Source organism: Daucus carota, chromosome 9 (genome assembly GCF_001625215.2).
Source record: "Daucus carota subsp. sativus chromosome 9, DH1 v3.0, whole genome shotgun sequence".
Classification (NCBI taxonomy): Eukaryota; Viridiplantae; Streptophyta; class Magnoliopsida; order Apiales; family Apiaceae; genus Daucus; species Daucus carota.
Window position 1 is genome coordinate 42923483 of NC_030389.2, and position 21023 is coordinate 42944505.

The 21023-nt window shown below is 35.6% G+C and overlaps 2 protein-coding genes and 1 pseudogene across 2 annotated transcripts; 2 read left to right on the plus strand and 1 right to left on the minus strand.

Moving 5' to 3' along the window:
* LOC135149686 (E3 ubiquitin-protein ligase UPL5-like) lies at positions 1-2243 on the plus strand (annotated as a pseudogene).
* Positions 2244-10818: 8575 nt separating this feature from the next.
* LOC135149687 (uncharacterized) lies at positions 10819-15168 on the minus strand. The gene is made up of 10 exons (XM_064085484.1): positions 15034-15168; positions 13902-14414; positions 13592-13804; positions 13420-13512; positions 13219-13332; positions 12142-13035; positions 11545-11819; positions 11274-11447; positions 10979-11086; positions 10819-10894 (listed from the first exon to the last, which is right to left on the minus strand). Exons 2-10 carry the CDS (start codon positions 14403-14405, stop codon positions 10819-10821), a joined length of 2451 nt encoding a protein of 816 aa, XP_063941554.1. The 5' UTR covers positions 14406-14414; positions 15034-15168.
* Positions 15169-16817: 1649 nt separating this feature from the next.
* On the plus strand, positions 16818-20186 carry LOC135149688 (uncharacterized). Its single transcript, XM_064085485.1, has 3 exons — positions 16818-19273; positions 19360-19465; positions 19554-20186. Exons 1-3 carry the CDS (start codon positions 16818-16820, stop codon positions 20184-20186), a joined length of 3195 nt encoding a protein of 1064 aa, XP_063941555.1.
* The last annotated feature ends 837 nt before the right edge of the window (positions 20187-21023 follow it).

Here is a 21023-nt window from a genome sequence, read left to right on the forward strand (position 1 = left end):
ATGGTCAAATGTACTGAGATGAAGACTGCACCGAATGGAGCTGGCTATGCTTATCTTGTTAATTTTATAAAAGACATGCAAACTTTTGTTGCAGAGGCTGCCGATGAGATAGTTCATTCTATGGATGCTGGTATAGAACCGGATACAAGGATGAGTCCCTCACATCCTTTATTGACTGAGGTTGTCTATCTCAAAAACTTTCTGATGCCTGTAGAAACATTTATTACAGAGGAGCTATTCTTTGAGTTTCGATACAGGAAGGTATCTCAGGATGGTCCTTATCAAGAATTTAGTATCATGGTTGAGACTTTCTTTAGGCTGCTGAACAAGATGGATTCTTGTCTTGAAGAACTGGAGAAGTTATTGCCGACTAAGAGTGAAAATCTTGGGTGCTACCAGTATGTTGCAATCATAATGGAGCTGAATATTATGTCTAAGCACTTCCCAGACTTAGCAAAACAGTTTTGGACAACTTTGAGGAATAGGAAGCTTTCTTTCTGCTATTTAATTATTAAATATGCTAGCAAGGAGGATGATTATGAATGGATTTCGGTGCATAAAGAGGTGACAAATTTTGAGTGCAGAAGGCATTTGGCAATGATGTTACTTGCACGAGTTAGTGATGAGGATAACAACCTGATCCAAGAGATCATGCTTATTGACAGATCACGATTGTTGGAGGACTCTTTTGAATACATTGCACACTCTGAGGCTGAAACACTTCGAGCTAGTTTAGATTTGCAGTTTAAAGATGAGGAAGCTACTGGCCCTGGTGTTCAGAGGGAGTGGTTTGTCTTAGTTTGTCAAGCCATATTTGACCCTCGAAATGCCCTCTTTGTAGCTTGTCCAAATGATCGTAGAAGGTTTTTTCCGAATTCAGGTAATAAGCTTGGTGCTTCTGTCATTCTACTTTGCCCTATATATGATTCATAGAAGTTATATTTTGTTTATGCTTCTGCGAGTATGAATCGTATGGGTGACTTTAATATATTTTGCCCTGGTGTTTGATATAGTGATTGCTTTCAACATTAGTATTTTAAAAATTTTATACCTCACCCCATATTCTCCCCTTGAATTCCTCCCTGGTTATTCTCTGATAAATTCAATTTTTTAAATTAATGACTCGTCCGAATTTGCAGTGTCTAGGGTGGATCCATTGCACCTAGAATACTTCAAGTTTGCTGGAAGAGTAATTGCATTGGCCTTAATTCGCAAAGTTCAGGTTGGCATTGTCTTTGATAGAGTATTTTTTCAACAACTGGCCGGAAAGAAAGTTTCTGTGGAAGACATACGGGATACAGATCCAGTCTTCTACAGTAGTTGCAAGCGAATTTTGGAAATGGATCCAGATGAAGTTGATCAAGATGCTCTAGCTTTAACTTTTATTGTCGAAGCAGACAACTTTGGATCCAAAAATATTGTGGAGCTCTTGCCTGATGGAAAAAATATTTCCGTGAATAGTAAAAATAGAGTAAACTATGTTGCTCGGCTTGTTCAACATCACTTTGTTGATTCTGTTAAGGATCAGGTAGCTCAGTTTACTCAAGGGTTTGACGATATCATGAATTCGGACAGGCTCCGGGAATCATTTTTCCAATGCTTAGAACTTGAAGATTTTGATTGGATGCTGTATGGCAGTGAAAGACCTCTATGTGTTGAGGATTGGAAGTCTCACACTGATTACAATGGCTATGAGGAAACTGATCCTCAGATATCTTGGTTCTGGGAGGTATGAGTCAGTAATACCTACTCTTATTATATATTCTATGACGTGATCCTAATTAATACTCCTTCTGTTTGGATATAATAGTAGTTTTACTTTTTTTTATGTAGTTCTAAAAGTTTTGATAGTACACTTAGAAATATTATTTTTAAAATTTTCTTTTTGTAAATAAAAATATGACTCACATATTTTTGTCCACGAAAAAAAATTAGAAGTAATATTTCTAAGTGTACGGCCAAAACTTTTAAAGGTATGTGAAAAAAAGTCAAACGACTATTATATGCTAACATAGGGAGTATTATGCAGGTTCTGATGAGTTATCTACCTATTCTTTCAACTAGCTGTGCACAATGCACTAGGTATGATATTACATTATTAAGAATCACCCTCTTAAATTGCAGACTGTGGCGAGAATGTCAGCAGGGCAGAGAAAAGCTCTCCTATTCTTTTGGACGTCATGCAAGATCGTCTAAGCCTCGTTACCCAGGAGCATGTTGCCTGCAGCTTTGGGACTGCTTGAGATAAGCATTACTCCATATGTCAGGGATGTAAATTCTCTTGGTGGCACATACAAAAATTAATACAAGCATTACATAATATACATTCTTGTCTGGTTTTTTTCAAGTTATTTTTAAACAGCAGCAGTACTTCATATGTTAAATATAAATCGACGGTCTTGCAAATTGAGAGATTGAGCAGACTAATTAAGAGAGCAATTGGTTTTTGTCAAGGGTATTGCAAATTGATTTTGTCGAGAGCAAACTGGTGTAAGCAAATTATATGGTGATTTTTGACTAAAATCAACCGTAAACCCGATGGAACAAATATACAATAACTATTTTTTAGATTTTTAAATAATTTATAAAAACATTCTATTACGCTGGATAATTGTCTCACGACCCTATAGTTCTAGAAACTATAGATCTATAGCGTTGTTATTTGGTGAACCACAGTAGAAAATGTCACCTACTGTCTCGGTGTTCCGTAAATCGACACAGAAAACTCCTTTTAAGCGGTGGCTATTGTTTACCGACGTAAAATACAATGTTGGTTATTTGAAGAACGCTATAAATCAAAAAAATTCATTATATGTGTGGATTAAGTAGTTATAAACCGATGCTAGAAAAAGAGTTGGACGACATTTTTTAATAGACACAACACAAAAATTCCGTTGCAAAAAGTATATTCTGTAATAGTGAATTTTGGGCTGCATATGTTTTTTTTATTAAGTCTTTCTATACATTTTTTTTAAAATTAAAGTTGCTGGGGTGAGAATTACAATTACCTCTATTCCCAAATTCTTAACTTAAAAAAGTAATTGATGATAACGAAATTTGGTAGTTTGATATTTGTTAAAGATTTGCTCGTTAATAAAATAAAGAGTATAAATTTGTCCAACAACTATCGAAATAACTACAACTCGTGAACCAACAAGATCTCCAACTAATTTTAATTACACATTTTACTTTTAAAACAATTATACCAAAAAAAATCCAATTTTACTAAAGATTAAAGACTATACAAGCCGATTGGAGAATAAATTTCCCATAATAAACAATGTCATGATTTTACTGAAAAAAATATATGCTTCTAAAACAAATTCATATCACGACATGTAATTGAGAATATTGTTTTTAAATATTAATCAAAATTTAAATAGGATAAAATGTTAATTTGCAAAAAATTTATATCTAAATAACGATACTGTAATATGTATATTACTGGATGATAATGTTATCTGGTTAAAGGACAAAAAAATTATAATAAATAATAAATAATAAATTATTTGAATCGGTGCTACGAACTTAAAGCTAAAATTCTAAAGCTTGATAACTATGATCCTCTGGGGACATTTAAAATTTAAAACAACAGGCCCAAAAAGTGGGCGGAAATATAGATGCATTCAAATGTACATAAATCCAGACCAGTATATCAGCCACATGAATTAGGGTTTTTTCTGTACAGCCACATGAACTCCAAAATTATTCATATCAGCCGTCTCTAAATTGTTCATTCTCACACACACAATACAGCCCATCGATTCCTGCAAACCCAAATCGGAAAATTATGCCACCACTACTTCTGAACCATCGAAATCAAAATCGAAATTATACCATACAGTTCCTTGTAAAATTGTTTTTTGAAATGAAACCATTAATTATTCGATCTCATGTCAACGATACGATTGAGTACGTTCTTGATTTGATACAATCGAAAGCTGGAATTCCATTGAACGAGCAGCTGTTAATTTATAAGAGCAAGCAGCTTTACCCGGAGCAAACCCTAGGGGAATGTTCTGGTGAAAATGATGCTGTGTTCATTAATTTGGAGATTGTGTAAACGGAATCCGGGGAGTGAAGCTTGGGACAGAGAAGCACGTAGCCTGATCAGAAGAAACCTAACCGATTATTTCACTGATTTGCTGCCGAGTGATGATGATATGGATACAGGGCATTTCCAAGTATTTTCTGGTTTCGGGGACGATTAATTCAGTTTAATTTTGTGCATATTAATAGTCTATCGGTTGCATAGACAGTTAGGTAGTACTTAATTACTGATACTAATTTTTTTCGATCCCCATTTGCTTGCCATGGTTATTTGGATTTTAGAATATCAATTGAATTTTCCTTTTCTATATAGTTATGATTGTGAAATAGATTACTGTTTCGGCCTTAGCGTGTGCAATGTACTCAAATGAATCCTCCAACAATCGTGATCTATCGATTAGTATCTCTAGGATTAGGTTGTTATCCTCATCACCAACTCGTGAAAGTAACATCATTGCCAAATAATGCCTTCTTCTGCACTCAGAATTATCACCTCCTTATGCTCCAAAATCCAACTATAATCTTCATCCCTCGTAGCATATTTAATAATTAAATAGCAGAAAGAAAGCTTCCTCTTCCTTAAGGTTTTCCAAAATTGTCTAGCTAGGGCTGGAAAGTGCTTAGACATGTTATTCAGTTCCATTATGATGGCAACATACTGGTAGCACCCAAGATATTCACTCTTTGTCGGCAATAACTTCTCCAGTTCTTCAAGACAATAATCCATCTTATTCAACAGCCTAAAGAAAGTCTGAACCATGATACCAAATTCTTGATAAGGACCACTCTGAGAGACCTTTCTGTAACCAAACTCAAGAAAATGCTTGAAGTATCATGGTCACACAAAGGTCTCTCGGAATGGGCTGATGAAGAATTTAATATCATGGTTCAGATTTTCTTTAGGCCGTTGAATAAGATGGATTGTTGTCTTGAAGAATGGGAGAAGTTTTCCCCCACAAAGATTGAAAATCTTGGGTGCTACCAGTATGTTGCAATCATAATGAAACTGAATAACATGTCTAAGCACTTCCCAGCCTTAGCAGGACAATTTTGGACAACTTTGAGGAATAGGAAGCTTTCTTTCTGCTATTTAATTATTAAATTTGCTAGCAAGGATGATGATTATGGATGGATTTCGGAGCATAAAGAGGTGACTACTTTTGAGTGCAGAAGGCATTTGGCAATGATGTTACTTTCACGAGTTAGTGATGAGGATAACAGTCTGATCCTAGAGATCCTTATCAACAAATCACGATTTTCGGAGGATTCTTTTGAGTACATTGCACATGCTGAGGCTGAAACACTTCAAGCTAGTTTACATTTGCAGTTTAAAGATGAGGAAGCTACTGGCCCCGGTGTTCTGAGGGAGTGGTTTATCTTAGTTTGTCAAGCCATATTTGACCCTCGAAATGCCCTCTTTGTAGCTTGTCCAAATGATCGTAGAAGGTTTTTTCCGAATCCAGGTAAGCTTGGTGCTTCTGTCATTCTACTTTGCCCTATATATGATTTCGTAGAAGTTATATTTTGTTTACATTCTTATCGGTTATATGCTGCCATGTTTGATATAGTGATTTCTTTCAACATCAGTATTTCAAGAATTTATACATTGAAGGTGGTCAACTGAGATTACCTCACCGAGTTAATTTCATAAAACTGATAGTCTGGATTGGGGGGAACACAGCCACCCCATACTTCCCTTGAATCCCTCCCTGGTTATCCTCAGATAAATTCAAATTTTAAAATTAATGACTAGGGTGGATCCAATCCACCTAGAATACTTCAAGTTTGCTTGAAGAGTAGTTGCATTGGCTTTTTAATTCACAAAGTTCAGGTTGGCATTGTCTCTGATAGAGTATTATTTCTACAACTGGATGGAAAGAAAGTTCCCGTGGAAGACATACGGGATACAAATCCAGTCTTCTACACTAGTTGCAAGCGAATATTGGAAATGGATTCAGAGGAAGTTGATCAAGATGCTCTAGCTTTAACATTTATTGTCGAAACCGACAACTTTGGTTCCAAGACTATTGAGCTCTTCCCTGATGGATTCTTTTTTTCCGGTGAATAGTTAAAATAGAGTAAACTATGTTGCCCGGCTTCTTTAATATCACTTTGTTGATGCTGTTAAGGCTCAGGTAGCTCAGTTTGCTCAAGGGTTTGACGATATCATGAATTTGGACAGGCTCCGGGAATCATTTTGTCAATGCTTAGAACTTGAAGATTTTGATTGGATGCTGTATGGCAGTGCATGAAAGAACTCCAAGTTTGTTTCTATTCCTTTCGACTAGCTGTGCACAATGCACTTTGTTTTACATATTCTCCTCATAAGTTTTGCTTTTCTTATGAGTTGGTCCCCAATCTTATATAAATTCCAGACTATGGCCGCCAGTATATATTTTCCATTATATATATTCAATGACATGATCCATAATATTATGAAAGTTCTGATGAGTTATCTACTTATAATTCTTTCGACTAGCTATGGTATTATAACATTATTAAGAATCACCCTCTTAAATTGCAGACTGTGGTGAGTATATGTCAGCAGGGCAGAGAAAAGCTCTCCTATTCTTTTGGACGTCGCTGAAGAATCTACCTGTACAAGGTTTTGGTTATACATTTATAAGGTTGTGTTTTCCTCCTTATTTACCAGTCGGTAGAAGTCATGCAAGATCGTCTAAGCCTCATTACCCAGGAGCATGCTGCCTCCAGCTTTGGGATTGGCTGAGAGAAACATTTTCTGTCGGGATGTCAATTCTCTTAATTGGTGGCACATACAAAAATTAATACAAGCATTACATAATATATGTTCTTGTCAGGTTTTTTTCAAGTTGTTTTTAAACAGCAGTAATTTACATGATAAAAACAATTGAAGGTCTTGTAATCATCCAAAGATATATAAATAGTATATATAAATAGTATATGTTTTCGTTATTATCGTGCTTGTTCTATCAGTCAGATTTTTCCTTTTTTTATCTCTCAGTGAATAATTTTTATTATCTGTAGATTTAATTTTTGTATCCGATATTTTTGTTCCGACAGCGTTGTGGAGAATGGATATGGGAAAAATGCTTTCATCTCCAGTATCTTTTTTTTTTTCATATTGTATTAAATTGAAAGAAAAAAAGGAAATTCAATCTTTTTAGAATTCTAACAGAAAAAGATAGAAAAAATCCCAAATGCTTTTTTATTGCTTCGACCCGTGGAAAGATATACTCTGGAGTTTTCTATTTTTCGTATATAAGGTAAGGGGAGATATAACAAATAGAGTAAACTATGTTGCCGGCTTCTTTAATATCACTTTGTTGATTCTGTTAAGGATCAGGTAGCTCAGTTTGCTCCAGGGTTTGACGATATCATGAATTCGGACAGGCTTCGGGAATCATTCTTCCAATTCCTAGAACTTGAAGATTTTGGTGGATTAACCTCCAGGCTATATATTTACAAGGTTGTGTTTTCCTTCTTAATTACCAGTCGGTGGAAGTCATGCAAGATCGTCTAAGCCTCATTACCCAGGAGCATGTTGCCTCCAGCTTTGGGACTGCTTGAGAGAAACACTATCTGTTGGGATGTCAATTCTCTTGGCGGCACATACAAAAATTCATACAAGCATTACATAATGTAAGTTCTTGTCAGTTTTTTTTCAAGTTGTTTTTAAACAGCAGTAATTCACATGATAAAAACAATTGACCGTCTTGTGATCATCCAAAGATATATAAATAGTATATTAAAATATTATAAAATCAAATAACAAATATTCTACCGTACAACTTAGCCAAACGAGTATAATTAATATTGTTATTTTTTTTTGAGTGATTGACACTTTGCACCCCTTATGTTTTGACGCTTTTTCGATTTGGTCTCAAACAATTTTTTTTGGCAGTATGCACCCCAAAATTTGAAAAGCGCTTCGCTTTGCACCCTTTTGACCAATCTCCGTTAATTGACCGTTAAAGTTAACAGATTTCAGGTTTTCACTTTGCACTCCACAATTTTAATTTTTTTTTCATGAGTGTTTTGAAATATATTTTTTCCAAAATTGGACACTTTTTTGGAACATCTTAATTTCTCTTGGGCTAGTTTTCTGTATACATTTAGTTTAATAATTGATCACATGATTATGTATATTCTTCCATTTGTTTGGGCACTAATATGTTCTATGCTGTTTTTAGTGGAACATGAAGTACTGGAGAGGGAGATTGAAAGGCTGCGGACCTTGTATCAACAGCAGCAACAGCAACCACACGAGCAGCCTCCTCCCAGCCATCAGCGTGCCAGAAGTTGTTGTCGAGTATTTTGAAGAGTATCGTTCGCAGGGAAGGACTGATATCAATACTAATTTCAAATCTCTTATCTCTTGCAATTCAGAAGTGTGGAGAAGAATTTGGTGACGTATGGTTATCAACTAATTAATATAATAAATAAATAAACTATATAATAAATATGAGAGAAAACAACCCAAGAATTAGAGTTCTTCAATGGCTATCATGAATGTCTAATTTGTGTCTCTTGTTTGCTAAAAACAATCCTTCTAATATTTATAAAATCCTCTCCCAAGGTAAATTATAATGCCTACAATTATCCATTAAAATCCACTCCCATGGTCAATCAAAGAACACTTGTAAACTATTAAGAACCAAGGATTTTATGTCTCACAATTCTCATATCAATCTCCCGATCTAATACATCAAATTGTGTCCATCATATCATGTACTAGAATTATAACTCCTCTCCCGATTCGTTATAACTCCTAGAGATTCAATTACAAGTTAGCTACTCCTGTAATTGTATAAAGAGCTCAATGACAGATTAACAAATCAAGAGAAAACACAATCCAACTAAACAAACATATTAAGCCAAAAAATACTACCTAACTCTTGGATCAAAGGATTAGCTACTCATGAATAGGTGAAATAAATATACACTACAACAAAACTGGCATCAGACAACGGTTTTTGCCCGTTGTCTGATGCCAAAGAAAACCGTGGTCTATTGAGGTGCCGTCTGATACGCACCTCAGACAACGGTACCGACCGTTGTGTGAGAAAAAGAAGCACAACTGTTTATATTTTAGGGCGTGTTGTGCCAGACCAGGAAACAACAACATGTTTGTTTAAGAAAGTGTTGTTATAAGGGTTTGACAACAATAGTCTTATTTTGGATTTGTGTTGTTAGTAGCAATACAGACAACAGTTTATGTAGTTAGATACCCTTGTTGATAAGAGTATGCGACAAGCGTATTTGTATAACAAAAGCTCATTTTTTAGTATGTTCTACAACGGGTTTATATTACACATACACTTGTGTAAAACCCCTTATAACAATAGTTTACAAACTGAAACTATTGTGTGACAGCTCTTATACAACGGTTTTTGTCACAAACGCTTGAATAACATGGATTTAGACAATGGTTTATTACTACTATTACTTATTTGTATATGTCTTAGACAACATTTTATTATAACTAATTTCTTATTTGTATATGTCTTAGACGAGGGTTTTATGTTTAAATATTGTTGTTAATAAGAGTATCCGACAAGTGTGTTTGTGTTATAGAGGCTGGTGGTTAAGTACCTCGCACAAGGGGCTTAGAAAATAGATACACTTGTGTAAAACTCCTTATAACAATAGTTTACAAACTGAAACTATTGTGTGACAGCTCTTATACAACGGTTTTTGTCACAAATGCTCGAATAACATGGATTTAGACAATGGTTTATTACTACTATTACTTATTGGTATATGTCTTAGACAACATTTTTATTTTCATATTTTGTTGTTTGTAGGTCTTGAGACAACAGTTTTCTTCATCCATTTTGTTGTCTTTTAAATGTTTGGACAAGTCTTTATGTTTCAATATACTCTTGTAACTCGTTTTTTTGGACAATGGTTTAATAACAAGGAGTGTTGTTTGAGTTATGTCACACAATACTTATTATCAGAGTGACCATTGTATTATGTATCTTGTAACAATGGCCCTCTAAATGTCCCATTAGCTAAAATTATAACACACAATGGTTTTAGATGATATAAATAAAATAGGCTGGACAATATAATTAACAATGCCAAACATTGGTAAACAATAGTGTTCATTACCAACATTAAAACCAACCAAGTACAAACCAAAATACAAACCAATAACCACCAATATATATATCCACCAACTAATTATCCACCAACTAGTTATATTCACCAACTACTATTCACCTTTCAACCAACAAAATCCACCAAAAACCCAACCAACAAACTCTTTAACCATTCCTGGACAGTGTTAATATATTTTTGGATGCACATATCCAAAATGAGAGACAAGTCTAAATCCATGCAACAAAAACAACGAATAATTCAACGACATCCCAATATATATATATATGTGCATCCTAAAATAAACCAGTCAAGTACGCGGCCTAAATAGCATGCTGCCTCATGAAGTACTTCGCCCACGTACACTTGATTTCATTGAGGTCATCGGCATCACAAACAACATTGGTCCTTCGCGCCCACTGAAATAAGGAAAATTGTTAGTGCAGGTGCAAAATGATAAATGGTCACATGAAATTCAGCACAAAACTGGAAACTGTACATTTTATACCTTTGTTGCAAACTTAAGTTCCTTGTCGAGACATATTTCTTTCATATAATGCATTAGAAAGAGACCACAATCAGTGGTCCCAGTCTGGACAGGAACTCCCTGAAAAAAAAGGATCACGTAAAATGCTACACTCGTAAAATTTCCAGAACTCAATAAGACTTGAAGTATGAAGATATTTATACCGCTAAATTCTCCCAGTTTATTTTCTTCTTGAGAATTATCTTCTCCTCCTCCCTGTAAATTTTGATGCCACTACAACAAAATATAATAAAGGAGCATAAACACATTTCTCCTTAATTGATTAAAAAATGAACACAGAATGTATAGGTAACTCACTTGTTAACCACTTCGATCCATTCTTCATTTGCGATGCGCCGCTTTAACGGGTCCATGTGGTAAACCAGTTGTGCATTTGGATTAACCACAGTAAGTGCCCAGTGGTTCCTACAAGTCAAAACCAAGTCATTCTTCAACTTGAACATATCCAAAAATAAGACATTCAAATATATATATATATATATATATATATATATATATTCATCTATTTATTTATTTATTTATATATTTATATTTATAGGACAAATCAAAATTAATAATCAGGGGAAAGAATAGAAAAAAGACATGTACTTACGTGTGGTGATATGGCAAAAGAAAAACTTGGCCTGGCTTGGCATCTTTGAATCTAAGAGAGAGGGCACGTGATCTCGCTGCTGGAGTACCACAACCGATGGCGCCAATCTTGGACGGATTAACAAATGTTATCATGTCTGTCATTTTGTGCTTTCTCAAATGATCTTGGAGAACACTACATAAAAATAAGTAAACAATCATCACTAAAATGCATAAATTGCATTCAGGAACTAATAGAAAAGTATAGGGAAAATTACAAGTTTGGCACTTACTTGATAAACATGCAAATGACTCCTCCTGAAATTTCACCTCCAAAGCACAAAGCTTTAAAGTCTGATTTAAACAAACACTTCTTATCAGTCGATCCAAAAGCTTCTTTGGATAACTGAAAAGGGTGTGAGCGACCATCTTTTAAAGTAGCACTTGCCCAAAGCCATAATTTCTTTAAAGTAGGAGGAAAGTCAGGGCCCATGTTAACCACAGAATCGGGTTCCGAGACCAACTCATTCACCTTCTTCATTTTCTTTATTCCATTTTTCTTGCCTCCCTGTAAAGAAAAATTGGGAAAAAAATTAGAAGAGAAAACTAAATTAGACTCGCCGAGTGATTTGAGAAACGGACAATTTAATATTGATAAAAAAATCTAAGCATAGATATATATAATTCCAAATATACGTTAATAATTTATCATATTAGATAACATATTTTCTTAATTATGGATAGCCACGTACATGAAAATAAATAAAATAAAAATTAAGTACCTCAATACATGTGAGAGGCCTATACAACAGTTATATTATTCAACCTCTGTTTTTAGTGTAATACTTAACATGATTAACGACAAAGAAAAGCTGGGGTATCAAAAGTACCTTCACGGTTCGAGGTTTCACCATATCATCACTGGCTGCATTCACTTCCCGTAAGAGGTTTCTTGGCCACGCAATAAATGTCCCAACAGCTTGTTCCACAGTAGTGATCTCATCTTCGATTGGAAACGGGATGTGAGCAGCTCCTTGAATTACATGAGTAATGGAGACTCGTGCATTATCTTCTCCAATTGGCTTTCCGTGAAGCACAGTAGAAACCATGTCAACTGTTGCATGAGCAACAACATTGGTGGGGGTTTCAATGAACAATTCCCATGTAGAAGGACGTTGGTTTATCAATGCAGCGTCGTCCATAGGGTTGTGCACAGGGTTGTCCACAACTTCAAGAACCTCAGATCCCTTCACTTCACCATTTTCCTCCCTTTGTATTTCTTCAACCCCATTCTTCTCTTCAGCAACATCTTTCTCTACAAACTCATCCTTCTCAGCATCTTTCTCTTCAGCAGAACCTTGATCTCCACCGAGATCTAGTTTCTTTCTCGCTGCTACTAACTCCAACTCCAAATTAGCAACTCCTCCTTTCGAACAACTTCCTTGTTGTGAACCAATATTTGGACTCTCTTCAGCAAACAATTTCTTTAAACCTAAAGCTTCTTTGAGCTTCGCCATTTCTGCAGCCCAAAATGCATCTCTGTCTCGAATAATCTTATCAGTCTCTTCTGTCATAAATTTCTGAATACCTTCCTGGATCTTCTCTTCAATTGTTCGGCTTTTCCTTTTTTGTTTGGGAAGATTGAAGTAGACAGACTGTTTAACATAACTCCCTTGACCACGGACCCTTCCGCGGTGCTCAGGATTCCCCAGAACTTTGGTCAACACATCATCCGTGCCTACCTCTGTCAAATCCCCATCATGAACTTTCTTCTTCATCTTCTCCTATATTAAACAACACACTTTAAATACATGGAAATCGATATATTCAAATCACCAATATAAGCCATACTTGAACACAAGAATAACACTTTAACCTAAACACAATTTAATTATGTTATCATGTATATATAGATGGAACATAAAAATAATACACATATAAAAAATTTATTATTAACAGGCCCTTACAATATCTTCAGCAATGGTCTCAATTTTTTTCGACTTATACTTCCCAGCTTTATCACACCGTGCAAGGAGCCATGTACTTGCCCGGTCTATCTCCATTTCAGGATCACCACCAGACTGGCATGTATGAGCAGTTTAAAAAATTAATGTCTGAACATAATTAAACAATGTCAAGTGGAAAAAAATGACTATATTGATACTTACAATTTCTTGTTCCAAGTTGGCATAACCCTTCCGAGACATGTAGTGACCATATAGATTCAAGCTCCTTCTACCTTTCTGCTTATTGTGTATTTCCTACAAAAGAATATCAAACATATAAGCACACACCACTAAGCATGCATCAATTTGTAATCAAAAATTTTTTGGAACTCACTAGAAAATCTTTAGATAAACGATCGGCAACAAAAATGTCCCAATGTGGCTTTTCAATAAATGTATAGTCTGCCGGTGGATGTGCAAGCAACTCAGGTTGTTCACGAAAAGGTAGAATATAATTCGTTGTTAAACGGCTCTTGAAGTCCCTCCACTTCTGGCAGGCAGATTTTAACACAACCCTCCTTGCTGTTAATGGCACATCGAACGCCATCTACAATCATAAGCATGTTTAATAAGTAAGTAAGTCTTCAACAATGAATAGAAATTAGAAATATTAGTAACACAAAGTGTCATGGAATCGTTTTTACCTGCACACAATCCCATATTTTGTTTTTTCTTTCTTTTGGCACTCGTTTCCAAGTTTCATACCAAATAGGGACCTTAGTTCTCGCAAGAACCCCAATGTAAGATTGCATCTGTGTGGCAACGGCACCGTACGGCTCACCCTTTGCGTTGAAACTCACTGTTAATTTCTCTCCCAACATCTTTCTCCTAATAATCCTATGCATCGTAACTGCACCCCGTTTTAATAGCTTAACTCCTTCTTTATTAGCCACTGGTTCTTCCACCCGTTTCCTCTTCTTGTTCAATTGCTGTTGTAGGCGGGTAGAAATGGCCTTTTTCTTTATGGACTGAGGAGAGGAATTTTGAGGGGAAGAATCTTGAGGGGAAGGCTGCACCACATTCCTTTTCGACTTTTCTTTTACCCCACCAGTCTCCATCGATTTGTTTCTTTTTAGTGCCTTTAAAAGGTTGGTGGTAGTGGTATTGGGACAAGATTTTGTCAGTTTTGATTTCCTTGAAGGGGCCATAATTAATTTCTACAAAATATAACCAAAAACATATTAATAAGACATGAGTTAACAAAAACATGAACAAGACACTGATATATGGCAACACATAAACACTCCAAAAATCCAAATTACCAAAATATGAAGCAAGACACATAAGAACTCATAACCCACAAACATTAGAACCTCTGTTGCCCCTTCAAAAAATCAAAGAACACCCACAAACATAACCCACAAACAAGTACGACCTAAAAACATGTGACATAACCCATAACACACAAATGCTAACAGATAAACACTCCAATCACCCCAATTAGCAAAATATGAAGCAAGAGACATAAAAAAATCATAACCCACAAATAATAGAACACCCACAAACATAACCCACAAACAAATATGACCTAAAAACATGCATATTACCAAAAATTAAGCATAAAATAAACTGAATTAAACATGCATCCCTAAAACTCACAACCCACATGATTACGAGAATAACCCATAGTCAGGTTGTAAAGAAAAGAGCTATGGAGAATAGAAAAACATAAATGTAGAACACATTCATACATCTCAAACAAAAATCAAAAAGTGATACGGAGAGAGAGTGAGAGAGAGAGAGAGAGGGAGAGAGAGAGAGAGAGAGAGAGAGTACCTACAGGGCAACTGGTACTGTGAAGTGGGTTTGAAGAGAAATGGATGTGTGAGTGAAATGAATCGAGGGTTTGAAAGGGGGAAATGAAATAAGGGTTTGAAAAATGAGGGGGAAGTGACCAAAGGGGCAAAAGCGAGGCAAATGAAATAGCAGCTGTGAAATGTTTCTGAAATTATAAGTAACTAAAATAAATATAAAAATATTATGTTAATTTTTTGTGGTTTATTTTAATTTATTTTTAATTACAATAAATAGTGAAAAAGGTTATTTGATGCAAGAATATAAAAATACTTATATTATATTATATAAAAATAAAATCTTCCGTGTATGTTAAAGTATAAGGTTCACCTTGAGAGGCCTCTGTGTAACAATAACCGCCATGTAATAGCTCCTCTGGTATAAACCTTTTTAAAGGCATCATAAAGCTTTTAAAATGGAGAAGCTCTTCCGTCATTAAAGAAAGTGAGGGACTCATACTTGTATCAGGTTGTATACCACCATCCATTGTAAGAATTATCTTATCAACAGCCTCTCCAACAAATGTTAGTATATCTTTTAAAGTAACGAAATCAGTGCATCCACCTCCATCTGATGCTGCCTCGAATTCAATAAATTCCACCATAGAACTAAGACAAGTTCGGCACGTGTCAAAGATAACATTGTCAGCATAATATGGCATCCCACGCAAGGGCTTGCAAATCTCCAGCAAAATATGGACACATTGTTGGAAGGAATATGGAGGCATAAACGAAATGATGAATATGTGCATTAATTATCAGTTCATTTAATACAATATCTGTGTCAGAATAAAATATATCTTTGTCTGAATGTCCTCTCCCTCTACCTCTCTTCGACAAAAATCATTTCCCTCTCCCTCTCTTCGACTCAACTTTCTCTCTCAAGCTCAACTTTCTCTCTCAAGCTCAACTTTTGATTTTGTCTTTGTCTCAAGCTCAACCTTCGATTTTGTTCAAAGCCTCCACCTTCTCTCTCGATTTCATCTCAATCTCCCCTCTAGTGAAGAACAATTAAGCCTCTGGTAAAGCCTCTTGTAAAGCCTCTGGTCTCATTTCAAGGTATTTAAAACTAAACATAATATTTGACTATCATTTGTATGTAATTTGTGATTCTATCATTTCTATCACTTGTATGTAATTTGTAATTTGTATGAATTTGAAATTAGGGTTCATAGATAATATTTGGGGAATTTGGAGTATTGGATCTTAATCTTGTTTTCTACTGTTTGCTTGTTGTCATATTGAGGGTATTTTGAATAATTTTAGTATGAGATTCTATTATTTGTTCCAAAGATAACATTAACAAATATGAGGATCTACTCCAGTTTGTCTTGGTTGACTCATTGTTTCCTTGATAAATATTAGTCAAGTAGGGATGAAGGTCTATTCAAATAACATGAACTTAACTGTAACTGTAAGATAAATATTATTTATCTTGACAACTACAGAGACTGGCCCTTATCAACACAAATGTCTTGACAACTTACTATCAGAGAGGATGTTATTTAATTTCATTTTAAAGCTGTGTTAAGGATGCTAGTAAGAGTTTCTAGTTCAGTTTCTAGTTTAGTTTTTGCACATATCAAAGGTGTCGTTGTCTAACATAAATAATGCTGCAAGTTAGTTAACCACAGTAGCTCTGTTCTCTCTCCCTCTGGATTCATATTTGTGTTATTAAGGTGTCTTGTACTAACTTTCTCCAGGTTTATTATATGTTCATAATATATATAGTTGTAGTAAACTGATTATATTTATTGTTCAATATAGATGGACAGGTCTTGGTTGAGGGCTGATAGAAGAACAAGGGAATTTCAAAGAGGAGTAGAAGAACTATTGTTGTTTGCATTCGAGAACGGATATGATGAAAACAAAATCAGCTGTCCATGTTTAAAATGCGCACATAGTAAATCGTGGAAAGCTCCAACAGTGAGGTGCCATCTTTTTCAAAATGGAATAGATCAGACCTACACTCGTTGGATTTGGCATGGAGAATTGATTACAGAAAGTCTATCTCCCGCTGAAGGGACAGCCAGTTCAGAATCTGTGGACCAAATCCCTATCAATGCAGAGAATAATGATAGTGATGATGATGTTTCCCTCGATTCATCAGATTTCTTTAACCATGTTAAATCTGAACATGAACCACTTTATCCGGGATGTGAAGGATTTACAAAGATGAAGGCTCTAGTGAAGTTGTATAATTTGAAAGCAAAATACCAAGTATCGGATGCTTGCTTCTCTGAACTTCTACTACTGGTTGGGTCTATGCTTCCGGAAGGCAACAATTTTCCTTCTTCATTCAGCGAGGCTAAGAAAAGCTTGTGTGCTCTTGGAATGGAGTATGAAAAAATTCATGTGTGTCCGAATGATTGTTTATTATCCCGAGGGCAAAGAGATGAAGACGAGACAAGTTGTCGTATATGTCAAGCATCTAGATGGAAGTTGAACAAAAAAGGAGAAGAATTGGAAGGGGTTCCGGCAAAGGTTCTATGGTATTTTCCGTTAATACCACGTTTGAGGACTTTATTCAATTCTCCTCAAATAGCTAAAAATATGACTTGGCATGACAAAGAGAGAATAAAAGATGGTAAATTAAGACATCCGGCAGATTCAAAAACATGGAAGGATGTCGATGTGAAGTGGCCCGAGTTTTCTTCAGATTCTAGAAATGTCCGGTTAGCTTTATCCTCGGATGGATTCAATCCTTTTTATAGCACAAATGTTGATTACTCTTGTTGGCCAGTATTGATGTCAATCTATAATCTCCCACCATGGCTTTGTATGAAAAGGAAGTACATCATGCTATGTTTATTGATATCCGGACCAAAGGAACCCGGCAATGATATCGATGTGTTCCTTCAACCGCTTATTGAAGATTTACAAAAGTTATGGACCGGAAAACAAGTTTATGACGCATACAAGAAGGAGTATTTTTTGCTGCGAGGCATCTTATTATGGACAATTAGTGACAATCCAGCCTATGGTAACTTGTCGGGGAACATTGTAAAAGGGTATAATGCATGTCCTGTTTGTGTTGATGGAACAAAAGCAACGAGGCTGTCTAATTATCGTAAGTGCGTGGTCATGAGGCATCGGAGGTGGTTGCCCCGTGCACATCCATATCGAAGGAAGAAAGAAGATTTTGATAACACAGTGGAAAAGGAAACTGCCCCAATTCCATTAACCGGGGAGGAGGTGCTTGAGAGAACAAAACATTTAAGGAGTCATGTCTTTGGTAAAACACAACGCCAGCCTCGATTCAAAAAAGGTGATGTTCGACCTATTTTTAAGAAGGTTTCTATATTTTTTGAACTTGAGTATTGGAAGTATTTGCCGGTTAGACATGTTCTCGATGTGATGCACATCGAGAAAAACATTTGCGAAGCATTACTTGGGACTATGCTTAATATACCCAAGAAGACAAAAGACAAGGAATCTGTCCGGCTAGACATGGCTAAAATGGGAATAAGAACGGAGCTAAGGCCAAAAAATCCCGGGAGAAAGGAGAAGTTACCTTTGGCATCTTGGAATTTAACTCATTCAGAAAAAAAAGTAGTTTGCTCGTCATTTCTTGGCATGAAGTTGCCTGATGGCTTCTGTTCAAATATTAGAAGTTTAGTTTCAATGGAAACTCTTCGACTTACTGGAATGAAATCTCACGACTGCCATATGATCTTGCATCACTTGCTCCCAATTGCGATACGTTCGTCACTGCAAAAACAGGTCAGAAACACTGTCATCAGATTTTGTCTCTTTTTTAAGGCAATTTGCAGTAAAGTTATTGAGGTTGATAAGTTGGAGAAAATGCAATCCCAGCTGGTGGAAACTTTGTGCCACCTTGAAAAGTACTTCCCCCCCTCCTTGTTTGATGTGATGTTTCATCTCTCGGTCCATCTTGTACGAGAAGTAGAGCTTTGTGGGCCAATTTTTCTTAGGTGGATGTATCCATTTGAGAGATATATGAAGACATTTAAAGGGTATATAAGAAATCGGGCTCGTGCAGAAGGTTGCATAGCTGAGGCCTATATTGCAGAAGAAGCTGTTGAGTGTTTGGTGAACCATGAAGAGGCTACTGTTGGGTTACCAAAAAATGGTAGGCATAGGAATGATGCCGTTTGTAGGCCATTATCTGGTGCATCAGTTATAACTCCGAGCGACAATGATTTGCATTTAGCTCATTTATGTGTTTTACAAAATACGGCTGCGGTTAGGCCATATTTTAAGTAAGTCAGTTCTTAATTTTCTGCTTAATTGTCATATTATATATCATTATTCTATTATTTACATAGTCTTTTCTAATTGTATGCAGTGAACACATGTGTATTTTGATGACCAAATATCCAGCAAATGAAAATAATGAAATGTGGCTAAAGAATAAGCAAAATGAGACATTCCCAGAATGGTTCAAAGAAAAGGTATTATGTGCACTTTATTTATAGCATTTCTGTGCATTTTTAAAACTGTCACATAAGTCATTTATAACTTTTATGATGTCCTGGGCAGATTGCTTCAAATTTGCTCGACGAAATGGAGATATCACAAGAAATCAGATGGATCTCAGATGGGCCCAATAAGGATGTCCCTACATTTAATGGTTACAAAATGGATGGGATTACCTTTAGCACCAAAGATCGTGATGATACACGTAATGTTCAGTGCAGTGGCGTGTGTGTTCAAGCCGATACCATGGTTGTGCAGGGGAAGGATCAAATTGTTGAGCATGCCTCGCCTACATTTTATGGAGTGATAATAGGTATATGGGAGTTAGACTATAACAACTTTAGGATCCCTATTTTTCGTTGTAATTGGATTGATATGAATAGAGGGACTAAGGTAGATGACTTGGGTTATACTTTGGTTAATTTGAATAGGTTGGGGTTTTTTAATGATCCATTTGTGTTAGCAAAACACGTTAAACAAGTATGTTACATAGATGATCCTCTTGATAAATTATGGTCCGTGGTGTTGAAATTACCCGAGAAAAACTATCATGAGGACAATGATGAAGAAAATGAGGGATCCGTGGAAGTAGAACTTGAGAATGAGTTCTTTATACCAAATTTGCCGGATGTTGATTTAGACGAGGCAACAACTAGTTATATGCGAGACGTAGATGAACTAATTCAACTTTTATGATGTAATTTTATTTGATTCTTAGTTTGGTGATGAACTAAACTAACTTTCATGATGTAAGTTAGTTTCTTTGTTTTTATCTCTGTTGGTTGGCTCTGTTTTGAGTCAGATCTGTTGGATTTATTGGTGTGGATTTGTTGGTGTGCCTCTGTTTTCAGGCTGGTTTGCTCTGTTTTTCTGCTATTTTTTTTTTCCATGATGTCCAATCAGACAAGCGTTTTTGTAGAAAAAGGCTTGTCTGAAAAATATTTACATAACGCTAAATAAAACAAGTCTTGTCTTTATAGTCTATTAACAACACTTTTACAATACAAACTGTTGTATGTTGCTTAAAAGTCATTCAGTCAGACAACATTTATTTATTAGAGGCTTGTCTATAAGGCCATGTTACAATGGTTACAAAAACACTTGTATGTTAGCTTTCCAGTCACACGACACTTTATAGAACCCTTGTTTGAACTGCTCGTAAACAACACAACAAATAAAACACTTGTCTATTTACAACAACGGTTTCATGAACTATTGTCTGAAGTTTCTTCACACATCGGCTCTAAAAACAGTTGTCTAACATGCATAATTACACAATACCACAGTTAACAAAGTGTTGTCTGATTGAATTTACTAGACAACATTTTTTTAACCATTGTAGGTCGTGGTGTTAGACAATAGTTTTTCCAGGACGAAAAAAAAGTGTGGTGTCTTTGTTTCGGCCAACGCTTTTTTCAGCGTCCGTTGTCTGATTAGTGTTGTCTGATTCCAGTTTTGTTGTAGTGATATATTTATACCACAAACCATGAGAGTAAGAATTTAAGTACAAAGAATACAACTTGATGAAAGTGC

Coding starts and splice junctions, on each gene's coding strand:
- LOC135149687 (XM_064085484.1), bottom strand. CDS start 14,405: ATGGCCCCTTCAAGGAAATCAAAACTGACAAAATCTTGTCCCAATACC. Junction 13,036..13,218: donor AGACCATTGCTGAAGATATT/GTAAGGGCCTGT, acceptor TGTTTAATATAG/GAGAAGATGAAGAAGAAAGT. Junction 11,448..11,544: donor GTCATTTGCATGTTTATCAA/GTAAGTGCCAAA, acceptor ATTTTTATGTAG/TGTTCTCCAAGATCATTTGA.
- LOC135149688 (XM_064085485.1), top strand. CDS start 16,818: ATGGACAGGTCTTGGTTGAGGGCTGATAGAAGAACAAGGGAATTTCAA. Junction 19,274..19,359: donor GCGGTTAGGCCATATTTTAA/GTAAGTCAGTTC, acceptor AATTGTATGCAG/TGAACACATGTGTATTTTGA. Junction 19,466..19,553: donor CAGAATGGTTCAAAGAAAAG/GTATTATGTGCA, acceptor TGTCCTGGGCAG/ATTGCTTCAAATTTGCTCGA.